General features: G+C 36.8%; 1 protein-coding gene across 2 annotated transcripts in view; it reads left to right on the top strand.

Annotated features, from left to right (window-relative positions):
- The window catches only part of kif4 (kinesin family member 4), a 136,697-nt gene that overhangs the window by 20,330 nt on the left and 89,032 nt on the right, over window positions 1-27,335 (top strand). For both annotated transcript variants that reach the window (XM_058757936.1, XM_058757935.1), the window contains exons 8-20: window positions 7,977-8,096; window positions 8,602-8,777; window positions 8,913-8,974; window positions 9,744-9,876; window positions 10,181-10,239; window positions 10,339-10,444; window positions 16,306-16,407; window positions 16,709-16,894; window positions 16,975-17,078; window positions 17,197-17,341; window positions 17,720-17,830; window positions 17,964-18,047; window positions 25,835-25,948. In XM_058757936.1, the coding sequence (XP_058613919.1) occupies window positions 7,977-8,096; window positions 8,602-8,777; window positions 8,913-8,974; window positions 9,744-9,876; window positions 10,181-10,239; window positions 10,339-10,444; window positions 16,306-16,407; window positions 16,709-16,894; window positions 16,975-17,078; window positions 17,197-17,341; window positions 17,720-17,830; window positions 17,964-18,047; window positions 25,835-25,948 (1,502 nt within the window). The remainder of the gene's footprint in view (window positions 1-7,976; window positions 8,097-8,601; window positions 8,778-8,912; window positions 8,975-9,743; window positions 9,877-10,180; window positions 10,240-10,338; window positions 10,445-16,305; window positions 16,408-16,708; window positions 16,895-16,974; window positions 17,079-17,196; window positions 17,342-17,719; window positions 17,831-17,963; window positions 18,048-25,834; window positions 25,949-27,335) is intronic.

Consider the following 27,335-nt stretch of genomic DNA (forward strand, 5'->3'; position numbering starts at 1 on the left):
AATGTATTATTGGTCCCCAAATTTCACTCCCATACAGTAGAATTTGTTTAATGATTGCGTGATATAATTTGATCCATGTTTTAATTGGCCGAACCGTGATTTGATGGCATAAAATGCCCTCCGGGCCTTCTCATTCAAGGCCTTCACAGCCAGACCGAAGCCCCCTGATGCAGAGATCTCGATGCCCAGGTAAGTGTAGCTGGTGCTGTGCTCGAGGACTTCTCCTCCGTAACTGAACTGGTATCTGCTTCCCTGAGACCTGGCCTTCTTCTGGAACACCATGACTCTGGTTTTGTCCAGGTTGACCGTCAGTGCCCATTCCTCACAGTACTGTTCCAGCAGGGCCAGGCTGTGCTGGAGACCCTCGGCTGTGGGGGACAGCAGCACCAGGTCGTCCGCATACAGCAGGCATTTGACTTCAGAGTCGTGCAGAGCGAGGCCGGGATGCTGCCGGAGCGGTCCAGAGCTTCTGCCAGCTCGTTGATGTAGATGTTAAACAGGGTCGGGCTCAGACTGCATCCCTGCCTCACTCAACGACTCTGCTGGAAGAACGCACTTCTGAGATTCCCAATTTTGACCGCACATTTACTGTTTTTATACATGGATTGTATAACATCAAATGTTTTTCCCCCAATGCCAATTTGTAATAATTTGTATAGTAAACCATCATGCCAAATGGAGTCGAAAGCTTTTTTAAAATCAACAAAACATGTAAATATTTTTCTTTGTTTGCCCTTTTAGATTTTTGTTAATTAGAGTATGGAGAGAATAGATGTGGTCGGATGTACATTGTTTTGGTAAAAAGCCAATTTGTGATTTATTTAGGATGTTGCGTCTTGTGAGGAATGTCACTATGTGGTGGTTTATTATATTGCAGAAAAGCTTTGCTAGGTTACTGCCCACACAAATACCACGGTAATTATTGGGATCGAATTTATCTCCTTTTTTATATATAGGAGTGATCAGTCCTTCAGACCAGGTCTCAGGGAAGTCACCAGAGGATAAGATCAGATTGAATAATTTTGCCAGAGCTTGAATGATGTAAGGGCTGCTGAGTTTGAGCATCTCATTACTGATGTTGTCTTGTCCGCATGCCTTCTTTAATTTGAGATTTTTAATGTGCTCTGTTATTTCTGATGTTGTTATAATCATGTCCAATGGGTTTTGGTAATTTTTGATTGTTTTCTTTTAAATCCTCTAGTTTTCCCTTTGTTTTTATTTGGGGCTGGTTGAGGTCTGGTTCAAGTGTTTGGTAAAGAGTTGTAAAGTAAGAGCTTCTGTCTCTCGGTCTCTCCTTATGGAAAAAAAAAAACACTGAAATATTGCGGTTGTTGCATTCCTCTGCGGTTATGCTCATCAATATTGCGGTTATCGCGACAGCCCTATTCTAATTGTACATTTGTCCCTGTAAAAATAAACAATAAAATTTATATTATAGAGGGTAACATTTACGTCCTCATTTTGTTCAACATTTAGATTTTAAAATTTTTTCCTACATCTGAAGATAAATGATATTTCAGCATGTTTCACTCCATTTCATACACTAGCAATATAGTTTGGGAAACACCCAACTAGTAAAATGCAGAGAGTGCTCACAAGTTGTCTACGGAGATGCATGAGTGTTTTTTTATTTTTTTTTTTATGTATTGGTTTATTTAATAGGGACCATGCATATTCATGAACATTGTATAAAAAAAATACACCATGTAAATATGCTAGAATTAGTAACAACTACTTTTCATCTGCAGTCCCTAGGCAGGTAACATAAAACTAACAAGGACAACCACCTATAATACAACACTCATTCACTATAAATGAAAAGGTACACACAGTGACGACATACATTGACGACAAAAATGCATAATTGAAGAAACATTGTTCGTGATAAATGTGACAGTTAAAAATGATTACTTCTCTGGTTTTCTAGAAGCCACTGTTTTAAGTGAATTTTAAAGGTGTTGAATGTAGGACACTCTTTTATTGGGAGGGGCAAACTATTCCAGAGTTTACCACCTATTATTGACAATACATTTTGTCCGAAAGTGGTACGCCTAAATGGTATCACACAGTCCGCATTTACAGAGGCCCGTGTACTACCGCCGCTTTCAAGTCTTTGGAAAAAGCCATGCAGTGGAGGAGGGCCAAGATTATGTAGCACTTTATATACCAAACAAGCATACTTGAGACGTTTGAAATTGTCAAAACTTAAAAATTTATGTCTTTCTAAAATATCGCAATGGTGGAATGACACTGCCATTTATCGAAAGTTTTTATGGCTTTCTTAAATAGAGATTCAATACTTTTAAGAGTAGTTGTGCTAGTTAATGACCAATTTGTAAAACAATACTCAATATGAGAAAAGATCATAGTATATCAGAACAACTTGGCAGCTTTGGTATCAAGAAACGGTCTAACTTGTAAAAAAGGTGGTAAATGAAGTTAAATTCAATTTGCAGAATTTTAAACATGACGTTTAAATGTTAGGGTGGAGTCATATGTGACTCCTAGATACTTGAAATCATTAACAATATCAAGCTCCTGTCCTCTAAGGAACACATTAGAATGTGACACCTTCATATTTTTTTTGGTAAACGCCATACGGACTGTTTTTTTTGATGTTTAAGTAGAGACATGACATAGTAAGCCAGTCATCAATGTGAGCCATTGCTGATGTAAGTGTGGATGCTATCTCTTGGTAGTTCTTAGCATATGTAAAGATTACAGCATCATCTGCATACATCTGAACATCAACATTTTTACATGCCTCTGGCAGATCATTTATATACAGTGTAAACAAGATTGGACCAAGTATGGAGCCTTGAGGGACCCCTACTGGACATTTACAAAATGGGGACTTTGAATCATTAAAGGGGTGGTTTACTGCTTTTTTTTTCTTTGCTTGATTGTGTTTATGGGGTGCAATATAACATGTCTTTGTGTTTCGTTTGTTAAAAAACACCTTTATTTTTCATATTTCACCTTTATTGTAAGCTGCTTTCTCCTCTGTCATTTGAACGACCGGTTGACTTCCTGATTCTATGAAACCACTCCCTCAGAAACAGGCGACGGGCTCAGATTGGTTAGTTGGGCCAGTGTGTTGTGATTGGCTAAACTGCGTACTGCACATTGTCCGGAAACGTCACGCCCATTCCCTTCACGGGTGACCGCTGCATGTGCTGCGGTCAAATGTAAATAATGGTGTCAATATTGCCGTATCAGTTTGAGCCAGAATCAGACCCAGAAAGCAGTAATGAAGAGAGTCAAGCAGAACTTCCGCAAGCATGGCTCTTACAAACGTTTCTGAATGGAAGTTTGCTGTTGTGATTTACATACCAATTTTTGAAGTTTGTACACGTTTGTCTTATACACACAAAATAGCATCGACCTAACTGGCTACTATAACCAAACAGCGTTGGCTTGTTTACGTTCTTGATCAAATCGAAAAATTACGTCATAGTATACATGGAAAATACATTTACAAAATTAGTACATAATTACAAATTCGGGTCCAAAATGTTTGTACGCGTTTGTCAAAGACGCACGAAATAGCATTTAACTAACTGGCTACTAAAGCCAGCGTTGGCATTTGTTTACGTCCTTGATAAAACTAAAACATTACGTCTGAAATTATACATGCAAATACATTTAAAATTATGCAATCTTACTTACAGGTTGTGGCCCAACACCTGCTGCCTCTGGTTTTAAAGTTGTAACTGCTCCATGTTTTAGTAATAGTTTCTGTGTGAATCCGGCATTGAACTCGTGTAGATTCTGGAAGCTGTCTTCCGTAAAATGCGCAGCACAGAGAGCTGAATTAGGATTGTAATTGTCAGGAACATGATCAAACATAAATTTTAACCATTGTTGACGAACTACAGCGTCCGTAGGAAGCCTGAACACAGAAGACCTGACAGCTGGGTGAAAATAACACCGTTTCGACGGCATGGCTACAACTCTCCACTATAACTCTTCCTCTTCGACAAAGCCGCAGAACATGGCCTTGCCCCCTCTTTTGCATGTTCCGGAGGGAGGGGTTTGATGGGTTTTTTATGTATGCAACCCGGGAAGTATCTCGTTGTAGTCCCATAGGAGTCGTTTTTGTAGGCATTAAACTTCCTGATTTTTAAAAGACGATATCTCCGCTTATGTTGAACTTTCAGCGCAGCAACTTTGCAGATACTGTTCATGCACCAACAGCAACATTACACACTATTTAAAATGAAAAAAGTGAAATCGCAAGTAAACCACCCCTTTAATACGAACACATTGCTTTCTGCTGGACAGATGATTTAATCCAGTTGAGAGCTTGTTCAGAGAAATTGAAATGTTAATTTAGATAAAAGAACTTCGTGATTTACAGTATCAAAAGCCCGCTTCAGGTCTAGAAAAACAGCACCAACATAGGAACTCTTATCTAGGTAGCCTTTAACCTTTTCCAAAAACAAACAGTTAGCTGTTTCTGTTGAGTGATGGGCCCTGAACCCAAACTGCATAGGGTGAAGTAAAGTGTTGCTTTTATTAAGATGTTGAATCAATTTAGTCACCCATTTTTCAACTATTTTAGAAACTGATAAAACTAGAAACTGATCAGCAAAATACTGATTGGCCGATAATTGGCCATATCTGGTCTTTCACCTGATTTAAAAATGGGTGTAACCAGGGCCATCTTCCATACTGATGGCACAATGGATTGTCTTAAGGACTGATTAATCAAATATCTAATGGGCTGTAGAAGGATCTCTTTGTGCCTTTTTAAAAAATTAGTATCAAGGCCATAGATATCCATGGCCTTAGAATTTTTTTAAGCCATTGATGGTATTTGCTACATCTATTTCAGTTATTTATTGTAGGTGGAAAATACTGTGCATAATCAATGGAGCAAACAGAATAGCTAGGCGGATTAAAAAATTGAGTTATTTCATAAACTGAGTCTATAAAGAAGGTGTTTAGTTCTTTAGATATGATCGGATTTGTAACTAATTCGGTGTTAATTTTCAACTCTAAATATTTATTATAATTCTGTTTTCTGCCAGTCAGCTTATTGATGGTTTGCCATATCATCTTCCCATTTCCTCTTGCCTCTTCAATAGTATTAATAAAAAAATTAGCTTTGGCTTGTCTTAGCCTTTTTATTACTTTATTTCTTAATGAGGTGAATTTTTGTCGGTCTATTGTAAGACCTGTTTTTAAAGATTGTTTCAATAATTGATCTCTTTCCTTCATAAGTTTCCTACACTCTTCATTTAGCCAGGGCAATATATATAGAGGTAGGGCCCCATAACTTAATTATTTGGGTAAATTGGTCACAGTCACTCTCCAGATCACCTGTAGAGAGGACCCTATTCCATTCAATCTCTCTTAGTGCTACCCCAAGATTTTCCTGTTGACTAGATGGAACTGATTCATATTTATATATTGGTGTGGCTGAGGAATGAAAACGATGTTTTTTTTTTTAGCTTCCTGGAAAAAAGAATGATATTTTGATCAGACAGCCCTGTCACCAGATTATAGGTTTTAGTAATTCTTTCCAGTCTATTTGTAAATAATAAATCTCTTTTAGTTTCAGACCAATTAGTTATTCTTGTAGGTTGTTCAATTAACTGTGTAAGATTAAAAAAGTCTGTAATATTTTTAAGCTTTTTTCGTCCACTCTTATCACTCCAATTAATATTAAAATCCCCCATCAATATAACCTCTTTGTTAAAATCCAAACTATGAAGGGGGTTTTTTAATTGATCATAGAACTCAAGCTTTGCTGAGGGTTTTCGATATAGACAGATTACACTAAATGCCATTTCAGCTGAAAGTGAAATGTTGACACCAACACATTCAATATCAGTTTCCCTATGCCATTCAATTTGTTTACATTTGATAGTACTTTTCACATAATAAAACTCCACCTCCCCTCCCATGGTCTCTGTCTTGCCTAAAAACATCATATTCTGGCATGACAATAAGGGCCTCCGGGGAGGAACGAGTTAACCCAGTCTCTGTCAGTCCAAGAAAATCAATATTTGAATTTATAAGCGAGTGAGATGTTTGGGGCCCTTGAGATGTTTTGACATGCCCTGATATTTGTGCTTATTTCAGTTACTTAAAACATACTATTGACCAACATGTAACTTTTTTGTATTCAGCACAAACTGTGCTACAATATGTGACCAAGATGGATGTACATGTTTGCATTTATTTTAGAAAATAAATATGCGTGGTTGGTAAGTTTTGGGGAAAAAAATGTAGCTGAAATAAGGCCTTAAAACTCACACTAAATAGTTGTGAATAAGACTTTTGAGTAATCCGTCTTGTAGGCTAGAATATTTACTTCAAAATTATGTGAAAATCATTCTGCTTACTCATTCACAGAAAACAATATATTGATTTAAAATTTTCAAGACATGTTTTGTGATCGAGGGTCTATATGCGAGGGAGTGGCAATGGCCATGAATATTAAGTGAGTCTCACCTGAGAGACAAAGGGCCCTCCCCTAATGGCCCATCAGTGTGACTGTGACTTTGAGGCAGGTAAGAGAGAATGTGAGGAGATTGGAAAAAAAGGGATTTTTAAAATTATTTGTATTTTATTTACAACACAGTATAATCAAAACATACATAATGAAGGTCAAAGACGCATTATTGTGCACACTGATCTAACCACAGAGATGTGAACAGACTTTGAGTCATTCCTGCAACAGATTCTGTTCAACAAGTGAAACAAGTAAATCATACCTGATATTTACGTGTTTTATTTAAGTGTTTCTACTACTTTCCATGGATTCAAGTAGAAAAAAACATAATCAGTAGAAAAGGAGCTTGTTTTAACGTAGAATATCAGTGTAGTTGAACATCTGATGTTGGTGCAGCGCTTTCAGAGGAAAACAGTTTGAAGAGACATCAGGATTCATCTGGTGCTGGTATCTGATTCAAAATACAAACAACCAAAAAAAACAAACATTTGTGAGCATGTTAATAGTATGTATGTAGCCATAGACTCACACATGCTTTGTACTATCATAAAAAACGAGAAAGAAATCTTATATCTGAGAAACTAATTATTATTGTTTAGCACGTTATTAAAATCTATTTCTGAACAGAGTAGGCTATTAATAATAAACATGTACTAAACATACTTGGACTCGTAGCATTCATCATGTTACAGTGTACACTCATATTACTTTTATTGTTTTATATAGAGCATGAAAACATCATCGCGCTGTAAGAAATTTAAATACAATTCCTGACAACATTGTAGTCAGGAATTATAGTTTGGGAAAAACGGTAACTAATGCAAAAAAGAAACATTACTTGCTCATCAGATTGATTTCCTCTACTGGATGAAATCGTGTTCTTTCGAGGGAAATCTTGTCTTTACTCAGCGCGTCTTCCAGAAACGAACAGTAGCCGCGATGAGGATTTCAGCTCTTTGTTTGTGTTGGGCGTTTGCACGTGCCCACGTCCCACGTGGCTATTTACATATGAACGGCGCGAGCTGCGAGGGGGCGGGATTTCATTAGAGATAATGAGTCAGACTGAATATCGTGTTGGTTTCATACGGATTACTTCATCACAGAATGTTTGTTTTCGATAAGACTTGCTTCATTTCAAAGTAGACACTTCAAGCTTTCTATAGATATAACTTCCATGTCTGTGTGCTGAGTATTTGCTGAGTTCATTTTAGTGACCTGTTTCTAAAAACAGTTCGCGGAGACGGAGAAGACAGAGAGCGCACCCTGTTTGTTTTCTTATTTTTCCAAAAGCACAAAGTTGTGGTGTTATTGTGAGTGTACCCAAAAAAAGTAGACACTTAACAGTTTCAATTGATGTATAACACTTATTTGTGTGACCAAAATCAACACAGTATTTTTAGTGTCTTTTGCACTGATCTTAAAAAAACCTATCTGGTATCGCCGGCGATACCGTCGACCCCAGAGAGTTAAGGTACGCCAAGTACTTTACTTGATGACTTGTTTTGTGTCACAGGAATCAGCATTAACCGTGGACTGCTGTCTCTGGGGAATGTGATCAGTGCCCTTGGTGATGAAAGCAAGAAGGGGACCTTTGTGCCATACAGGGATTCCAAACTGACACGCCTGTTACAGGGTAAGATTCATTCAGTCCATAAAATCAGTTGTTTATCAATTCACCCTGTTTTCAATACACCATATAGCAGTGAGTGAGCACCGTTACAGAATTTAAGTCATGCTGTTGCTAGCATATGTGTTAATGTGCTACTATCGTTTTACAACATGCTAACAATTGCTAGTAACATGTTAAAACATCTGACTTTGATGCTGACATTCAGACTTCAAATTATTAAAACTATTTTAATCTTTCAGATGAGGCTTTGTCAGGCCAACACAATGTTTGGTTTTAACCTTTTAAATCAGTTGTTGCAATATTTGTTTTGTAAAGTTGCTTTGTGCAGTGTAAAATGCTGAAAGTTGGAGTAGAAATGTTTGTTTCAGTTTAGCAGCAATGGTGAAATTGATAAACTTTCTTTTTTTTTTTAGTTTAGGTTTTCTTCCTGATAAGATGGTATGTGTGTTTTTGTTTTAGTAATTAATTTATTTTTGGACATGAAATTCTTTACAAACCATCTTCCTAGACTCTCTCGGAGGAAACAGCCACACCTTGATGATTGCGTGTGTTAGTCCAGCAGACTCCAACATTGAGGAGACCATCAATACGTTGCGCTATGCTGACCGTGCCCGTAAAATTAAGAATAAGCCCATTCTCAATGTTGACCCACGTGCAGTAGAAATGAAGCGACTTAAACAGCAGGTACTATTGGTCTATTTGGTGATTTGGGGCTATTGGGTGCTTTTCAAACAACTGTTAAATGGCTGGTTATCTTAAATCAAGTAGAATGCGGAGTTAAAATTTGGGTGATTTTTAATTTATTTTTTTATTACACAGGTGCAAGAGCTTCAGGTGATGCTCCTGCATGCCCGTGGAGGTGTTGCACCTGTGCTGACAGGGTATATCCTTTTCTTTTAAGATTTTTCATTATTTTTTGGGGGGGTATACTGCTTCATCAATTAATTGGAACATAATTGAAAGTCTTGTATCTCAGTTAGTGCTGTAGTACTCGAGTCCGGTTTTTCTAACGTCTCTGACTTGTCTTGGACTCGTTGTAATTTGCACTAGGACTTGCCTCGGACTTGGACATTGGACTATATATGCTTTTGGACTATAATTGTTTTTATTTTTCTCTTTCAAAACAAAACTATTGTTGGAGCGTGCTTGTTCATAAAATGGGTGATTTTGTTTAATTCACAATCCATCTTACATTTTTAATAAAACATGATGTGAGCTTAATGGGAACAGGGGTGTGCTTAAAGGGTACAAAAATGTACCCATTAAGCACCAGCCAGACTTTTTGCATTTAATGTTCATCTTCATTGAAATGCTTTTGTCATTTAAAATGAAATTAAATATTATTGTGAGATTAATATTTTATTTTAACGTAACTTCTTGAACTGAAACCAATATCTTGTGCACTAAAAGTGTCTGTGTAGATTTTGGTGAGCTTAATATGCACATTTACACTAAGTCTTATGTTTCGAATGTTGTGAGCTTGGGTAATTGAGAACAGATTGTTTTATTTTTTTGGTGAAGTATCCTTTTATTATTAACCCTAGTAAAACTACTTTAACATGTCCTCTCGTAGCTTATGGATATTTGACTTATGAAGTATTTTGTTTTCAGATCATTAGCTTAAATCATCAAGATGTGTTTGATTTGTAGGTCTGAGCCAGCAGAGAATGTGTCAAACATCCTGGAGCAAAATCGCTGTCTGCAAGATGAAAACAGCAAGCTGAGCCGAGAGCTGAGTGAGGCTGTTGGACAGACGGCTCTTATGTTTGAAAGGATCATCATGGTAAGACTTTTTGGACATCTTCATCTGTGTAGTTCAGGGAATGTTAGTTTATCCGTTATCCATGTTATCTGTTGCTGGGAATGATCAATGTTCTGCATGGTTTCCTGGTAAAATAAAAAGGGTAAAAGGGCCAAATACAGGTTTATCACTGTTAATTTACCCACCATTGACATGTCGATTCTGGGTGTGATGTTTGGCAATATAGAAGCTTTGGCTATTTTTGCTGAACCAATTTCTTTAAATGTATGGTTTAAAATTTTTTCTAATTTTGTGTATTAATTTAATTGTTTGGTTGTTCTTTTAGATGGAGCAGACAAATGAGAAACTGCAAAGCAAACTAGAGGAGTTGAGACAGCATGCAGCGTAAGTATCAATGTTTTTCCAATCTGTGGACTAGTTAGGTTCATGGATTTTAGAAATCTGAACAAAATGTCAATAATGAAAGGTTTGTCACTGTTTCAGGTGTAAGGTGGACCTACAGAAGATGGTGGAAACCCTGGAAGACCAGGAACTGAAGGAGAATATGGAGGTGATCCAGAGCCTTCAACAGCTTATTCTAGAACTACAGGTAATAGAACTGGGATTTCTGGGATTTGGTGAAGTGTAATGTGTGTGTGTGTGTATTTATTTATTTGAAGAGTGAGCAGAAATGAGTCAGAAAACCTTTACTAATCAAAGAAAAGGAACCGAATAAAGTATAATTGAGGATGCAAGTACTGAAAAAAGTTGAACTTCACTTTCACAGAAAAAAATTACATGGTTCCTAAGGGTTGTTTTCCTCCACTTTACCCTTAACAGAATGACTTCAAAGTGTGTTGTACATTTGACACACACATTTAGATTAAATATGAGAACCTCATTAATGGAGTTAAGCACTCAAATTACAAAGTCATTATCCAGAAGTTAAAACAATTATATGAATTTAGATATTTGTAAATTACAGAACTCCTGTTCTGATAAAATACTTTGTCAAGTCACCTTTATTTATATAGCGCTTTTAAAAATACAGATTGTGTCAAAGCACTTAACAGTATCAAATTAGAGGATAGAGTGTCAGTAATGTATAATGATAAGATTAAACACTCAATTTTCAATTTTCAGTTAAAGGCATTTCATTATTGAATTCAGAGATGTCATTGTCTAGCTCAGTTTAGTTTAAATATTATCTGTGCAATCAAATCGGCGATAATCGCTAGAAATTAAGTGTCCCCAACTGAGCAAGCCAGAGGCGACAGCGGCAAGGAACCAAAACTCCCTCTGTGACAGAATGGAGAAAAAAAAAAAACTTGGGAGAAACCAGGCTCAGTCGGGGGGCCAGTTCTCCTCTGACCAGACGAAACCCGCAGTTCAAAAGTTTATATTTCTATTTTAATTTTGTTGCAATTTCTAACAATAGTAGTATTATGTAGTTAGGTATTTTATTATATTTTAGTTATTTTTTTTTTTAGTTTTATTGTATTCAATCGAGGTTTTCACTGGGGATATGTCTCTGGGGGTCATCTGGGTGTCCTGGTCTCCGCTGACGATCAGGGCTGTAGACATCATCTCTTGGTGCTGATCCACCATCTGATTGGATACGGACTGAGAAACAGAATAAGAAAGAAACAGACAAATATTAGCGTAGATGCCATTCTACTTATGATGTAACGAGTACATCTTGTGTTATGGGGAGTGTTCCTGGTTCCTGTTGATCTAATTAATGCAGCCTAACAATCCTTTAACGGATTTGAATAATAGAAGCGTATTAGTGTGTTATGTGTAAGCCAGGCTAAAGAGATGGGTCTTTAATCCAGATTTAAACTGACAGAGTGTGTCTGCCTCCCGAACAGTGTTAGGTAGATTGTTCCAGAGTTTGGGTGCTGAATAGGATCTGCCGCCCGCAGTCGATTTTGATATTCTAGGTATTCAGAGTTATGAGAACGCATTGGACGTGGAGGACTATAATGTGATAAGAGCTAGGGTTGCGCGATAATGCCCATTGTCATATCGTCCTATCGTCAGCCTGTAAGATTGCCGATACACGATAGTATCGGGGGGGAGGGGCAATTTTTTGCTTATTTATGTATTTGTTTGCTTATAAGATCATTTATTTACTTATTAGTCTACATTTTTTTAATTTTATTTACACTTTTATTTAAATATTAACGTAATTATTAATTATCACGCGGAATGACACATGGGAAATGAGGACCGTCTATCATTCTGACAAGGAGAATGGAGTTGGTGGGAAAGAAAAATGCCACATCGCCTATTTGGCAATATTTCGGGTTTACACCAGATGAAAAAGGTGACCCCACTGATGTCACGCAGGCAGTTTGCAGACTTTGCTCGAAGGTTGAAATCACGTCTTACTTACAAGAGGAAGTAATTGATGGTGATGACAAGCCACTGGACTGGTGGAAAGAAAATAGATGCCGTTTTCCTTTAATGGTAAACCTGGCAAAAAAAATACCTGTGTGTTACCGCGACTAGCACCCCTTCAGAGAGCGTGTGTTTAGCGCAGCCGGCAACATAATTACTCCCCTTCGCAGCCTACTCAAACCAGAAAAAGTTAACCAGCTTGTTTTTTTTGGCAAAAAATCTGTAGACAGAAGCATTACTCTTGCATCGTAAACAGTCATATTGTTTTAAATCTGTAAGCAATGTAACTAAGATTGCATTGTTTTAGTTCTTGGTTATTTAATTTTTTTTTTTTTTTTTTTGCTTTTTGTTTATTGAAACGTGTTTGGCTATTAGCGACAAGATAAACACTCTTATGTTAAACAAGTTGGAGTTTGAAATAAACCTGCTTTTCATTTTCATAGCCGACTGATTATTGTGCATTTATTCTGAATACGCATCATACATTTGCGGCTTGCAAGGAATGCTTATGACGATTTTTAAAAGAGAATCACTCCTTTTTGAAAACGTATTACAAGCGACTTTAAAACTAAATTTCCTTCATTCACAAATTATGCCAAGCCTGCTTGTTATAAAGAGACATCATTTTTGTACAGCTGTTATTTTGGCCATGTTTAAAAAAACGGCAAAACCGCATGATTTTCGTTTTGTTTTAGTTGCATAAAGTGTAAACAACAACAAAAATAACATAACTACACAATAACAAAAATGTTATATTACATAATTTTGTATATTAACACTGATAAATTTATGTATGATTTTTTTTATATATTCCTCTGCACGTCGGTCTGGTGGGTGAAGGTTACGCGACGATGTCAGTGTGAAACTATGCAAGGGCCAATGAATTGTACTTTGATAATAATAATTGCCTAATAATAATAAAAAAACAAGAACTAGAAAATAAGCCGTATTATCGTCATTTTTATTAGCTATCGTCCATATGGCTGACTATCGTCGATAGACGATAGTATCGTCTATCGGCACAACCCTAATAAGAGCTCGCTCAAGTACTGAGGAGCTAAACCATTCAGGGCTTTATAAGTAATTAACAAGATTTTAAAATCTATCTGATGTTTGATAGGGAGCCAGTGCAGTGTTGACAGAACCGGGCTAATATGGTCACATTTCGTATTTCATATTTAGTGAGAACAATGATCATATATAGCTGTAAGCAGTGAATGCAGGAACAAGCCATCAGCGCAAAAGCCACCCCGGTGGCATCAGGAAAACTGTGCATAACGGGCACATCCATTTTACAGTAACCTCTGGCAGTCTGGTTTTAAGGGTTACAGCAATCAAAGGGTTAAAGGTCCCATGGCATGAAAATTTCACTTTATGAGGTTTTTAACATTAATATGAGTTCCCCTAGCCTGCCTATGGTCCCCCAGTGGCTAGAAATGGCTATAGGTGTAAACCGAGCCCTGGGTATCCTGCTTCGCCTTCTGAGAAAATGAAAGCTCAGATGGCCCAATCTGGAATCTTCCCTTTATGTCGTCATACGGGGAAATGTTACCTCCCCTTTCTCTGCTTTGCCCGCCCATGAGAAAATGAGCTACTACCGTGCGAGGCGAGCGCAATATTTGTTTTTTTCCTCGAGAGACATCATGGCTTGCAAACGAGAGAAGCATGACAGTTGCTCAGTGTTTGAATGTACAAATGAACACCGAAGTATTTTTTTAGTTCCTTCATCCAAGCCTATGGCTAGCATTAGCTACATGATAATAACTCTAACAGCATACATAAACAAACCAACTAAAGTACCGTATCCAGACACAATATTTTAAACTAACTATTTGGAGACGTCCTGCTGTAGCCGCTGAGTTGCAACTTCATCCGGTGCTTCTCCATCCGGATCAGATTCTGGGTCAAACTGAAAAGCTTGAAGGACTGTGTGTCTACGAGTCATTGCGATACGTCCACTGTCAACATTAGTGCATGGTAGCGCAAACTGGTTAAGGCCACACACCCACCCTCCACCTTGCCCCGCCTCTCTCCTCCTCATTAGCATTTAAAGCTACAGACACAGAAATGGCACGTCCTAAGGAAAGCTCATTGTGGGACTGGCTCGTAGTGGCTGAAATTCTGCACCAAGGCTGAATTTCGGGAAAGAGACATCAGATACAGTACTAGGGACCACTTAGGCCTATATAAAAGCATCCGAAAAGCAGCATATCATGGGACCTTTAAACTATAACAGACACACACACACTTACACACACTTACACAGGGTTCCTACGCGTTTTGGAAAAGTATGGAAAAAAGAAAGCAGAGTATGGAAAAATATTTGCATTTTCAGACTTTTGCCCGTAATGAAAATTAAGAATTTAATGAAAGTAAATGTATCAAACAAGAAGCGTTTTCATGGCAGCTGTTTAGTGATTCTTTAATGATTGTCAAACACAGGGTTCCCACGGGTCCTTGAAATCCTTGAAAGTTTGTGAATCTGATTAAAAATTTTCAAGGCCCTGGAAAGTTTTAGAAAAATAAACAAACCTAAAATAAAAAATGTGCTGCACATCTCGAGTCAACTTCGACTGTTGCGTTTCCGCAACAATAACGATACTTTTTGTTGGTTGTAATAAAGACTCGGAGCAATTATTTTTTAGCAAAAAATGTGCAGAACAAGAAGTGCGTTACACTTTACTGCGTGCGTGTTCAATAACAGGTGCGTCTCTTCTTCAGTTTTGTTTTTCAGCTTTTTTTTTTTTTCAAAATCACTCATGAAGGAATCCATGATCACCGTCCGCGTGCAGTAGGCTACATTAACACCGCTCGCGTGTTTTTTTTTATTTATTTATTTTTTTTCCACCACATTTTCCGCTCTCAATTTTCTCATCCTAATTTTCCAAACTGCAAGTTGCAAAACACACGCATGCTGACTGACACTGATCACTGGCGGGTGTGGTGTTCTCCGATCGACTCTGGTATTACACACAATGTTAAACAGACCCGGGGCCCGAAGAAATAGATTGGGACCCGACCCGGACCCAGCTGACCATTTAAAATATAGACCCAAACCCGTACGGGTCCCGGGTCCTCGGGTCAAGGGTCCTCCGTGAAGACCTCTACCCTGGACCACAAAACCAGTCTTAAGTGTCAATTTTTCAAAATTGAGATTTATACATCATCTGAAAGCTGAATAAATAAGCTTTCCATTGATGTATGGTTTGTTAGGATTGGACAATATTTGAAAATCTGGAATCTGAGGGTGCAAAAAAATCTAAATATTGAGAAAATCGCCTTTAAAGTTGTCCAAATGAAGTTCTTAGCAATGCTTATTACTAATCAAAAATTTACTTTTGATATATTTACAGTAGGAAATTTACAAAATATCTTCATGGAACATGATCTTTACTTAATGTCCTAATGATTTTTGGCATAAAATTTAAAAATCAATCATTTTGACCCATACAATGTATTGTTGGCTATTGCTACAAATATACCCTAGCGATTTGAGACTGGTTTTGTGGTCCAGGGTCACATATAATAATTTATTGATAATTGTTTAAATTAATATAATTAATACTTTTGACTCATCCATTTTCTTAAAAAATGGTTTAAAGGCTGAAATGTGAAGTGTATAATTTTATAAAACTTTGTTTCGTGAAAACGTCTATCTGAACTGTAAATTATGCTTTTTTCATTAATTTTACAGTTTACCATAGACATTGCCCTGCCCTGCTCATATGGTATTAATTTTATTTGTGCAGGTCTTAAAGGTCTTAAAGTCTTAAATTTGAGCTTAAAAATCCTGCAGCAACCCTGTCAATATATCTGCCCTTTCCAATGAACATGTCAACACAGACTAATTTCAGACAACTTAATACAGATATCTTTTTATTAAATCTGCTAACTTGTTTGAAGAACCAAATTAGTCAGAGATCAGTTATCAGGATTACAAGATCTGACATCTTGCGAGGTATGAAGAACAGGCCCCTGAATGTGTTATGATCATTCATTGTTATTAGTTTGCAGCGATTTTCAATTGTGCAGTTGAATCCAATGACAAACAAATCAAATGTCCAACAGAATGAGAGTGCGGGGATTGCTGCCACCATTGACGCGATGACTTCAGGCAATACTTCAGCTCTGGAGGTGCATACAGGATGTTCTGCGACTAGCCCGCCAGTGGTATGTATTTCATAAGTGGTATGTGAGTTACAAGATTTTTATATAAAAATTTTCTCATTCTTATATTATAGGAGTATAATAAAGTTATCACATTATTTCTTGTGAATCTAAACCTGTATGTTTTTTTTTTTTTTTTTTCCTTCTGTGGATCTCAAAGTAGTTTTTTTCACATAATATTCAGCCTGTATTTTTTCCATGTAATGAAAGTGAATGTAGTTGAGCTTTACTGACTGACTTCACAGATAAAATACCATACTTGGTTTTTAAACTAGATGTTGTTCACTCAACCGTAACGATTTAGGAAATCAGTGCTGATCCTCAATCCAAAGACTCTCCTGAAGCCTACACAGCCCAGCATGCACTGCGACAGGCTCAGATGTCAAAGGAACTGATTGAGCTTAATAAAGTTTTGGCGCTAAAAGAGGCTTTTGTCAAGAAGATGTGTCAGAATGATAGTCATTTGGAGCCCATGCAAACAGAATATCAGGTAAGGCTGAAAACCAAATCGTAAAGATGATATTGGTGAATGCCATGTAACTGGTGTTGAAATGTTTTTCACTTCTCCAGGAGAATATTCAAAGTCTGCAGGCTTCGGTTGGCGCTCTGCAGAAAGAGAAGGAAGGTCTCATCCAGGCCCTGCAGTCTGCTAAGAAGGACACCAATCAAGCCAAGTAACTCAATATCTGTGCCCGTTTCTCTCCAATCTTGAACTGCCATGTTTACTGCTGCAACACAATGACATGTTAATGATAGTTTGACATTTCCGTTGTCTTTTGTCTTGTACTCTAGACTGAGTGAACAACGCAGGAAGAGACTTCAGGAGCTGGAAGGACAAATCACGGAGTTAAAGAAGAAACTTCAAGATCAATCTAAGCTGCTTAAGCTCAAAGAGTCGTCTGTGCGCAATGTAGCTAAACTCAATCAGGAGATTCAGGTTTGTTTTTACAAACCCTCATATGTTTAATCTGTTGATTAGCGATGGGGGGTTTTACCAAAATAAGACACTGTTCAAGGCAAATGTGTCTTGCAGCTAACATAGCTATAAACAATGTTTCTTTGAAATTAAAGCTACATATATCTTAGTGCCACTACTCATATTAATGGTGTTTTAGCTTGATCCTTTCTGTGGTTAAGTGATAGCACCATTGGAAAAAAAACAACAAATTATCAGTGAATCAGTGTTTCTTAAAACAAATGATCAGTCAAAATAAATATAAATCTAAATAAATAAAAATCACTTGCAAATAAATAAATAGATGATTTGTGTAAATACGGAGTTGTATTCATACGGTGTGCTGGTTGATCTGTGCAGGCTATGAAGTCCCAGCGGGTGCAGCTCATGAGACAGATGAAAGAAGACTCTGAGAAGTTTCGTTTGTGGAAGCAAAAGAAAGATAAAGAAGTCCTGCAGCTCAAAGAGAAAGTGAGTGTCGATCTTAATCTTAATCAATTTTTTTCTCTTGTTAAATTTGCAGATGGTGTCTGTGACCATTTATTTATTTTCATATTTATTAATAAGATTTTTAGGAATTTAAGTGTGTTTGGGCATATTTCAGGATCGTAAACGACAGTATGAGATGCTAAAACTGGAGAGGGACTTCCAGAAACAGGCCAGTGTACTCCGCCGCAAGACAGAGGAGGTGAGCTATTTTCCCGAAAGTTTTACAACATTTGAAGTAATTTGCAATTGCAGTTTTATTGTTCTATATCCTATCATCTTGTTCAGATGATAATGATCTACTGGCCTTGTCGGGCCTTGTGATTTTCAATTTTTCAGGTTTGTAGGTGTTCAGGTATGGAAATTGAATAATTAAATGTAAAATAACTTTACATAGTCTTCACTAGCTTTGTTTACATGCAACCAAAAACCATTGGTAAACAGATTGATGGCTTAATCGGACTAAAAAGCCCTTGTCTAACACACAGGAATTTCCCTTGCGGTAATTTTGAGTGGCTTAATAGCGCGGTATTACCGCGTTTATATATATATATATATATGAAGTGAAGTAAACAGAAGAGAATGACAAAATAACGGTCCACATAACAAAACTTAAACCTGACAATAAGATCATTAGTATATTGTTAGCCTATAACAGTTAGTTCTGATCCTCAAATCTGACTGACAAGATAATTTTTCTGTTGATATTTCACCTGGGTGTTCTAGACGGGCTGTCAGTCAGTGCAGTTTCATTGTTTCGCCTCAAGGTGGCGGCAAGAGACTGTCTTTGAGTGAGTCTTCATTCAACTACACGTTCAAAAGCGCTGATTCATTCAGAGATTTGTAATGAAACACGCTGTGTAAATCATTTTAACTTTGAGCGCCACTTTTAAAGGCTCATCTGACCAGCAGAGCATCGATGCTAAGACAGATTTAGCTTTCCTTGGACATGACAACCTATTTTTACATATGATTTGGCCTGAAGGACAGACGCAGGTAATCGCACGCGATCAGTCGATCTCTCTCTCTCTCATTCGCTGTCTGTTTTGGCTTGTTAAGTGCAAATTTACTGAGCCTCTGTGCAAATCAGCATGATACACATTGTTATCATTACTAATATTCAGTACACATGCACGAAGTGTAAAACAAGAAGTGCGTAACCTTACGAAAAAGAAAATACTGAAATATCGCGGTTGCTGCAGTTGTTGCATTTCTCTGCGGTTATGCTCATCAATAGCACGGTATTGCGGTTATCGCGACAGCCCTAGTGGTGTAGACCTTTTCTAATCCGATCGAGAGGACATGTAAACACTTGATTGGATTGAAAACCGAAACTGGAAAGTACTGCGAGTGTGCAATGACGTAGAAATGGCGTAATGGTGGATGATGCATGGAACGAGTTGTTTTTGCAAACTGAAGTGTCAAATGACTGTCATATTATTCTAAAATTCTCCTTCCATTCATCTGTGAAGTAGAGCAGAACAATGTCCCATCAGTCCTCACTTATCCACAGAAGGCATTCACATGCTCATCTCCTAATTAGGACCTGAAATATATAAATATTAAAAACAGCGGGACAATCTGTTGTGCAGTGTGCATGTCAAAAGATCAAATTCGAAATTTAAGCTTGTGACAACGCGCACAAACCTGATCACTTTTAGCTTCATGTAAACACTACATTCAGATTCATCAATCAGAAAGATTTCATTGAAACAAGGTATCTATGTTAATGTAGCTACTGTATAAATAGATTAATCCTTGTTAAAGTAAAGGCTACGTCCACACGTAGCCAGAGATTTCCCTATTCAATCTTTTTTCCCCCCCTCGTCTCAAGAAATATCTGCGTCCACACGAAACCGACACAAACCGATATAGTATACATGCCAGACCAGCATGTGGCACTGTAATTCTGCCACAGATATATGAAGAAAAAGTACATATTTTTGAGTGTGTAGTAGAGCAGGCAAGCTTTGGGACATACTATCACGTCATACTACTGCGTCTTTACTGTCACATAGTTACACGCACCCTGTCACTGTGAACTGGCCTGTCAATCATCTTGTCACAGTTAACATCCTCCACATGTAGGCTAATTTAATTCAACTTCCTACGGTATTGGAGAGAAAAGAAGACGCGTTGATCTGCCAGTGGCGGGTCTTTCATGCCGAGAACTTTAGCGCACATCCGCCATGTTTGTAGTTTAACACGTCTTATTCGTGTTTGAAGTTCCGGACCGAATCTTTTGCCAAAGCGCAATGGATTGTGGGTGATTATTAGCCATTAGAGTGTGCACGGATCAAAAATCGACCTGAAATGGTAAACATTCCGGGTACTTTTCGCATACTCTTTTCAGCATACTATGCTTTGGGACACGCTTATTGTAATCTCACATACTATTTAGGATGGATGGTATGAACATTGGGATGCAGGGTGAGACTATGCACATAAACTTTGCACGCAGTATACAAGTGAACATGGAATAATACATTTATTAATTTGTTTTAATGTTAGTTAATAAAAAGACAATCGTTTAACAGACTTAATGCATGATATATGTACATGGCCCTGATACGTTTTGGTGACATTAGAATGTTGCCAATCGTGCTGCCTTTGTGATCTCTTATCTGGGCCCGTATTTATCAAGCCTCTAAGAATTACTCTCAAGAACACTGCTTCTTGGCTCAAAGCTGCGCTTAAAAGTTAGTTATCAGTCATAATTTAAGCGAAGTGTAGGACAGTGTCAGTCTTAGAGATGATTCACGACACTTTGTTGTGCCACATACGGGATTTTGGATGACGACACATGCATGGACCAATCACTGAATAGATTTCCTTAGGCATATAATCGAGGGGAAAAATGTGAAAGCATTATCATTTTTGTAGTATCCTTTTTAAAATTTATGGAGATTTCCCATAACTGCCTTCAGCGCTGTTCAATGCATTGAATCAATATATTTCTATAAAGTGAAACATCAGCATAGGGCTGGGCGATATATCGATACACAGAGCTGTAGATCACGGACAAGCTACGCAATATAGAGTTCATTATCGCAGATAAATCGCCTTCGCTAATGAACTCGATATTGCGTAGCTTGTCAGTGATCTACGGCTCTGTGTATTAAATGCCGCTCCATTTGAAAGCAGGTGATGGAGATTTACTGCTAATAGCGGAACCGGCTTTACTGTTCGATTATATATCGCCCAGCCCTGCATCAGCGTTACCCAGGTGATATTTTGATTGAATGGTTTAATGACTGATAAAGACAGACCCTTGCCACCACCTACGGGGTGTAACTGTAACAACTAGTTATCGTGACAGGTGTATGTATGGGGCACACCCCCCTTGAGTGAAACAGCTGTGAATGTGAGATTTTGTCATCCACTAGAGGGGGCAATTTGACTAGTCTCCGAGCTAATAAAGCAACTGTTACATATCCTTGTAAAAAAAAATGGACCAGTGGCTTGTAAAAATCAATAATGGTTAAATGTTTAAACGGACTGAAAAACTGTCTTAGCCATCACACTTAGGCCCCATTTACACTATGCCAGACCAGCATGTGGCACTGTAATTCTGCCACAGATATACACTAAAAACGGAGAAGACGACTTGTGCTAAATGCACGCTTTCATTTTAAAATGCATACCTTTTGTTATGGTTACGCCTATCGTTTACACTACTCCGGCGTTTTCGACCCTCGGAAACGGAGGCTTTTGAAAACACTGCAGACCCTGTTTTATTTGACAACTCTGGGGTTGCATTTCAGTGTAAACGGACCAAAACGGAGACTTTCGAAAACAATGGCTTGTTGTTTCTGCAGCTTGCTCAGGTTGTTATTCTTTTAATAATTTATTGTACAAAGAATGGGTTACAAACAATGACAAAGACTGTTCCATAATTCCTATTAAACTCAAAAGATATCGACAAAAACAACAAAGTTATAGAAATAAATATTTTGTTATTAGGGCTGGGCGATATGGGCAAAAATTCATATCGTTTTTTTTTTTCTTTTTTTGTGGGCCGATTTGCGATGTACGGTGTATTTTCGCTTTTGTATCTGTGTTTTTTTTTTTTTTTTTTTTTTTAATGTATTTAATATACATGTATATATATTTTACATACCGCCCAATGTTGTCCAATGAAACAATACATATTCAGGGTGGCCGCGGGTCATGTATTAAATTCAGATTCAGTGGGTCTTAAATATCTTCGGTCTCATTAATGCAAAAGTTTCACCAGTCTGACGGACCCAGTGAATGTTTACAATCATTGCACAGACGGAAGATTATTTTTTTCCCCCGCTGTAGTTACTGCGTCATCAGAATTGCAGTAACAGAATGCAGGTCGAATACCACCAGCTCGCTGACAAGCCTCCTAGCTGCTTTAAATGGGTTAATGCAAGTTTACTGAAAAATTGTTTGAGGATTTTACTTGCCCGACGGAATAGCCGGATTAAAACTTAAGTGACATTTTATTACATTCGGCGTAAACGGCGATTGATAATGGATAGTGTATTTCTGGTATCAATGTTGCGCTGTTGAGGCTCATGCTGCCTGTCTCTGTGAGAGACTTATATGGAGAAATCAAATGAGCATAACGGCAAACATGAAGAAACTCTCAGAACGAAAATGGTTCCAAACAAAGATCAGAAGTATTGCGCATTCTCCAAGCAGCACTCGCATTTTTGTTCCTGAATGATTCAGTGTTTTGAATGAATCGGTTTAATGAATAAGTGACTTACCGCCACCTACTGGTGGTTTAGTTAGTTTAAAAGTATGCATTTTTCCACCAACATTTCTTATTTGTATATTCAAAATGTTTTATTTAAAACCTTAATCTCATAACATTATTGCGGTTGTAAATTTGTAGTGCAAATTATTTAATTTGATTGCTAACAGCCCTGTAGTGTGTATATTAAATTTCTTCATCAGTTGTAAGAATTTGACATGAAAGATGAAGCATACATTTAATAAGGTTACAAAATATTGGACTTCATGGAGGTAAATAACAAGCTGAGGTAAATATTAAAAACAAGCAGAGCTTTTGAGGGGATATTTTGTATGGGATATTGTCTGCAGATATGAAAAGTTCTCTGTATATCGTAATAATAAATAGTATATTTGACAGCGACGATATTGTTTTCTTTTTAAATTTAAAAACACATTAAATATTACATTTGCATATGTAATATAATGTGTATTTCCTTCACAGGTTTGGTCTTAAATTTTACATGAGGTGGTATTAAAAAGGTCTTAAAAATTCTTAAATTTAACTTGTTCATATCTGTAGACACCCTGATATTAAAGGTTATGAAAACTAATAAAGTGAATGTAACAATGTAAGCCTATATATTATGTGCAAAAAGGGTCAAAATCACATTTCATTCTAACATTGTAACATTACAATCTAAAAACAAAAATTATGCTTTTAAAGCAGAAGTTAAATTCACTAAACTAAAAATGAAAATAAATAAGAACAAAAGCTTAGACTTGTATTAGGCTATTTTGATTTCCACATTAGTCACTTTACAGTTATTACTATCATAAAAATACACATTATACTACATATGTCATTGTCCAATTACAAATATTTCAGCAAAATATATATTTTAGTCAGAATTATTGCGCTCCTATTTCATTGCGCTGTCTGTTTGGCGCGCATGCGCACGTCGGCGCTCATTCACCTGAAGTCTGAAATTTAGCGGAGATTAGCAAAGAAGAACGCTCGTGCACTCCTGACAGCAAAATGGAAATATTTCCACGACTTTCTCACATTTTACAGGTATATTCTCCATCTTTAAATGTAAGTTATGCATTATGGAAAATGGCACATCTCAAACGCATTAAACAGCTCATGTAGAGTCTCTGTCAGCGGCAGACGCAGCCTTTCCATAAGAGTATCTGACGGGGCGAGCCGCTTTAAACTATACAACACTATAAACTATACTATATCTTACGAGTTTCTTTTTAAAGCCCTTGATATATAGCTTGTCATATGTTTATAACAAATTGGATTATGCTTTCTCCGCAGCGGCTGAGTCTGTGTCATCTGCTATATTTTTCAGATGCGCTCGTATCAAACTACTGTATATCGATATAAACTGTATTGCCTCATACCGTATCGCTTATAAAGAATATATCGATATATCGTACAAACTCAATATACCGCCCAGCCCTAGTTATTGTTAATATAATTTGCTGTTTTAATAATTAAGACGATTTTATTATTAATTTCCATGTTCATTTACAAGCTGCATGCATTCTTGATTTGATCAAAAGTCAATTGAGATTTCCGTTGGGGGTTGGGGTTGTCGTGCGATTAACCGCCAAAGCACGATATTTGTTGATTCTTCCCATACCGTCACAGCCCTAGAATAAAGTTTATTCTAGTAAGTTGTATAGTTGTAAGTGCGGCGAAGGGGTGGCGGAGGGATGCTGGAAAACTGTCAATGAACAGAGGTAAGTCTTCTGTGTGTATATATACAGGCCTCTTATCTTGTTAACTGGGTTGATTACTGATTGTGCTCCTCTAGTGTTAATTATCTGAACGTGCTCCTCCCGAGCTTTGTTAATAGAACATCGGTAACACTTTATAATAACTGCACACTATGAATCATTAGTTAATCATTAGTAAATGGGCAATTCATCCTTCATAAAGCATTGTTCCAACATTAATAGGCATTAGTAAGCAATTTATAAATACAGCTATAAATGTTTTGTTCTTGAGCATATCTATAATGTTTAATTGTATTTTCATACTTTATTAATGATCAGTTTATCATTTCTAAGTTATTACGTTATTTACAAACCAGTTTAAGAGTTTCCAGTGGTTCACAAGATCATTTAGAAAGTGTAAGTAAATGATTAATAAACTATTTAATTGTACATTTATAAATTTAGACACATGATAATTGCTCAGTGTTAATAAATGCTTTAACACATGTTCCTGTTGTAATTCATGATTAAGTCAGGTAGTTATAAAACATTTAGTACTTACCAGCCATCTATTTTTGTGAGCTCATCTAAAGTGTAAATGCTTTATAAGGTATAAATTGTCCTCAAAGGAGATTTAAAGGCTCATTTATCTTCCAAACAGAAAAGTTAAACAGAACACAGAATATTTTTTCAAGATGCAAAAAATGAAACTGTACAACTGTACACTTGATAAAAAAATGAAAAATAAACCTCTGCAATTTCATAGAAAAGAATGTATATAAAAATTCAAGTGCACAGTTGTACAATTTTATTTTTGCGTCTTGAAATAAATATTTCTGAGTTCTGTATCTCTGTTGTATTTGTTTATTTTTTCTGTTAGGAAGATAACTGAGCCTTTAAATCTCCCATGTAATATATCAAGAACAAGGCATTTATAGCTGTATTTATAAACTGCTTACTAATGACATAATTACATAATGTTGGGACAATGCTTTATAAAGGATGAACTGACTATTTACTAATGCTTACCTAATGATTCATAGCATGCAGTTATTATAAAGTGTTACCAAAACACAATTTATTGTACCCATAGATTTGTATAGTTAGATGCCTTATTCAACCGCTCCAAGCATGTAGATGCGTCCACCATCTAAATAATAGGGTATATACATATCTATGGTTGTACCTGCATGAATGGTCACGTGACATGCGTTTCACGGTTGTGTAGTGTAGACGGAGATCGTTTCTGAAATGCAGCGGAAACACCAGTGTAGACAAGGATCGTTTTCATTCTAAAATGCAGTTTTAAAACGAAAACGCACTAGTGTAAACGGGGCCTAAATTTATGATGGTTACATTTTTAATGTTTTAGGATAACTTAAGACAACTTCTGAATGGATTTTTTTTTATAGCCCAGAAAGTGTGCAATATGCCATTAATACAGCTTTAACTGAGGGCGCTCTTGCTTTCATTTGAGAGTGCTTTTGAATTAGTCCTTGTCGACCCCTGCAGTGTTCCCCTATTAAGTATGGTGTAATCTAAAATGTGCATCAACAGGCTGCTGCTGCTAACAAGCGTCTGAAAGATGCTCTTCAGAAGAGGAGTGAAGTTGCAGAGAAACGCAAAGAAGTTCAGAACCGTGGAGCAGAGGGTGTTAGCAGTAGAATCAAGGTACCTCACATAGAAAAAAAAAAACTGTTTAGTTTGTTGTCCTGCTTATTTGACATTTATTTTCTGATTTTGGTTATTTTTTAAAATGGTTTATCAGCTAAGGATGCGTAGTATATTGATACCATATTGGTTATTGGTCAATATTACATTTTTTGTTTAAATGTATTTTTAAATAAACATTATTAACCACTGTTACATGTAATCTTACATCAGATCTCAAAAATGGATATCCTTTCTATTATTGTAACATTTTAAAACATTTAGATTTGTCGTCTTTCCAACATTTGTTATCTGCTGTAACAGAATGAGTCAAAATTGGCAAAGGGGTAGTAATGGAACAACAGTTTTTATATAAACCCACACTTATTTACAACAGTATCTGCTTTTTCATTGGTTTAAATAATAATAATAATAATAATAAAAAGTCCTTTAAAACATTAACTTAATTTTCAAAAATAATGAATTTGTGACAGCTGAATGTAACATTTTTGACAAGCCTAACATGTCATTCTCTTAGTAACAACTACTTTAAGCCATGAAATAAACATCATTACTTGATATAAGTATAATGAATCTCTAGCATGTTTTACAATGACCCAAAAATCAAACATGATTCCCTTACGCCGTAACGATTGGCTTTATCGGCTGAATTACATGGCTTTAAAATGGGGTCAGATTAAACTGTGAGGTAAAATAAGTGTTTTAAAAAGATGAGACAACAACAAAAGTAGAAGGAATAAATAGTGTTTACATATTGCACAAGGAATTTAAAACGACACAATAAAACTAGAATAACTTGGGCTGTTAAAAGTAGATTGTCCATGTGAATCGTACCCTAAAACAGTCCGTAAGAATCCTAGACGTATATATAATATATACGCACACACATACATACAGTGGGTACGGAAAGTATTCAGACCCCCTTAAATTTTTCACACTGTTATATTGCAGCCATTTGCTAAAATCATTTAAGTTCATTTTTTTTCCCTCATTAATGTACACACAGCACCCCATGTTGACAGAAAAACACAATTGTTGACATTTTTGCAGATTTATTAAAAGAAAAACTGAAATATCACATGGTCCTAAGTATTCAGACCCTTTGCTGTGACACTCATATATTTAACTCAGGTGCTGTCCATTTCTTCTGATCATCCTTGAGATGGTTCTACACCTTCATTTGAGTCCAGCTGTGTTTGATTATACTGATTGGACTTGACTAGGAAAGCCACACACCTGTCTATATAAGACCTTACAGCTCACAGTGCATGTCAGAGCAAATGAGAATCATGAGGTCAAAGGAACTGCCTGAAGAGCTGAGTCTCTCTGATGATGGCAAGGCACAGATCTGGCCAAGGTTACAAAAAAATTTCTGCTGCACTTAAGG

This window comes from Onychostoma macrolepis, chromosome 21 (genome assembly GCF_012432095.1).
Source record: "Onychostoma macrolepis isolate SWU-2019 chromosome 21, ASM1243209v1, whole genome shotgun sequence".
NCBI lineage: Eukaryota > Metazoa > Chordata > Actinopteri > Cypriniformes > Cyprinidae > Onychostoma > Onychostoma macrolepis.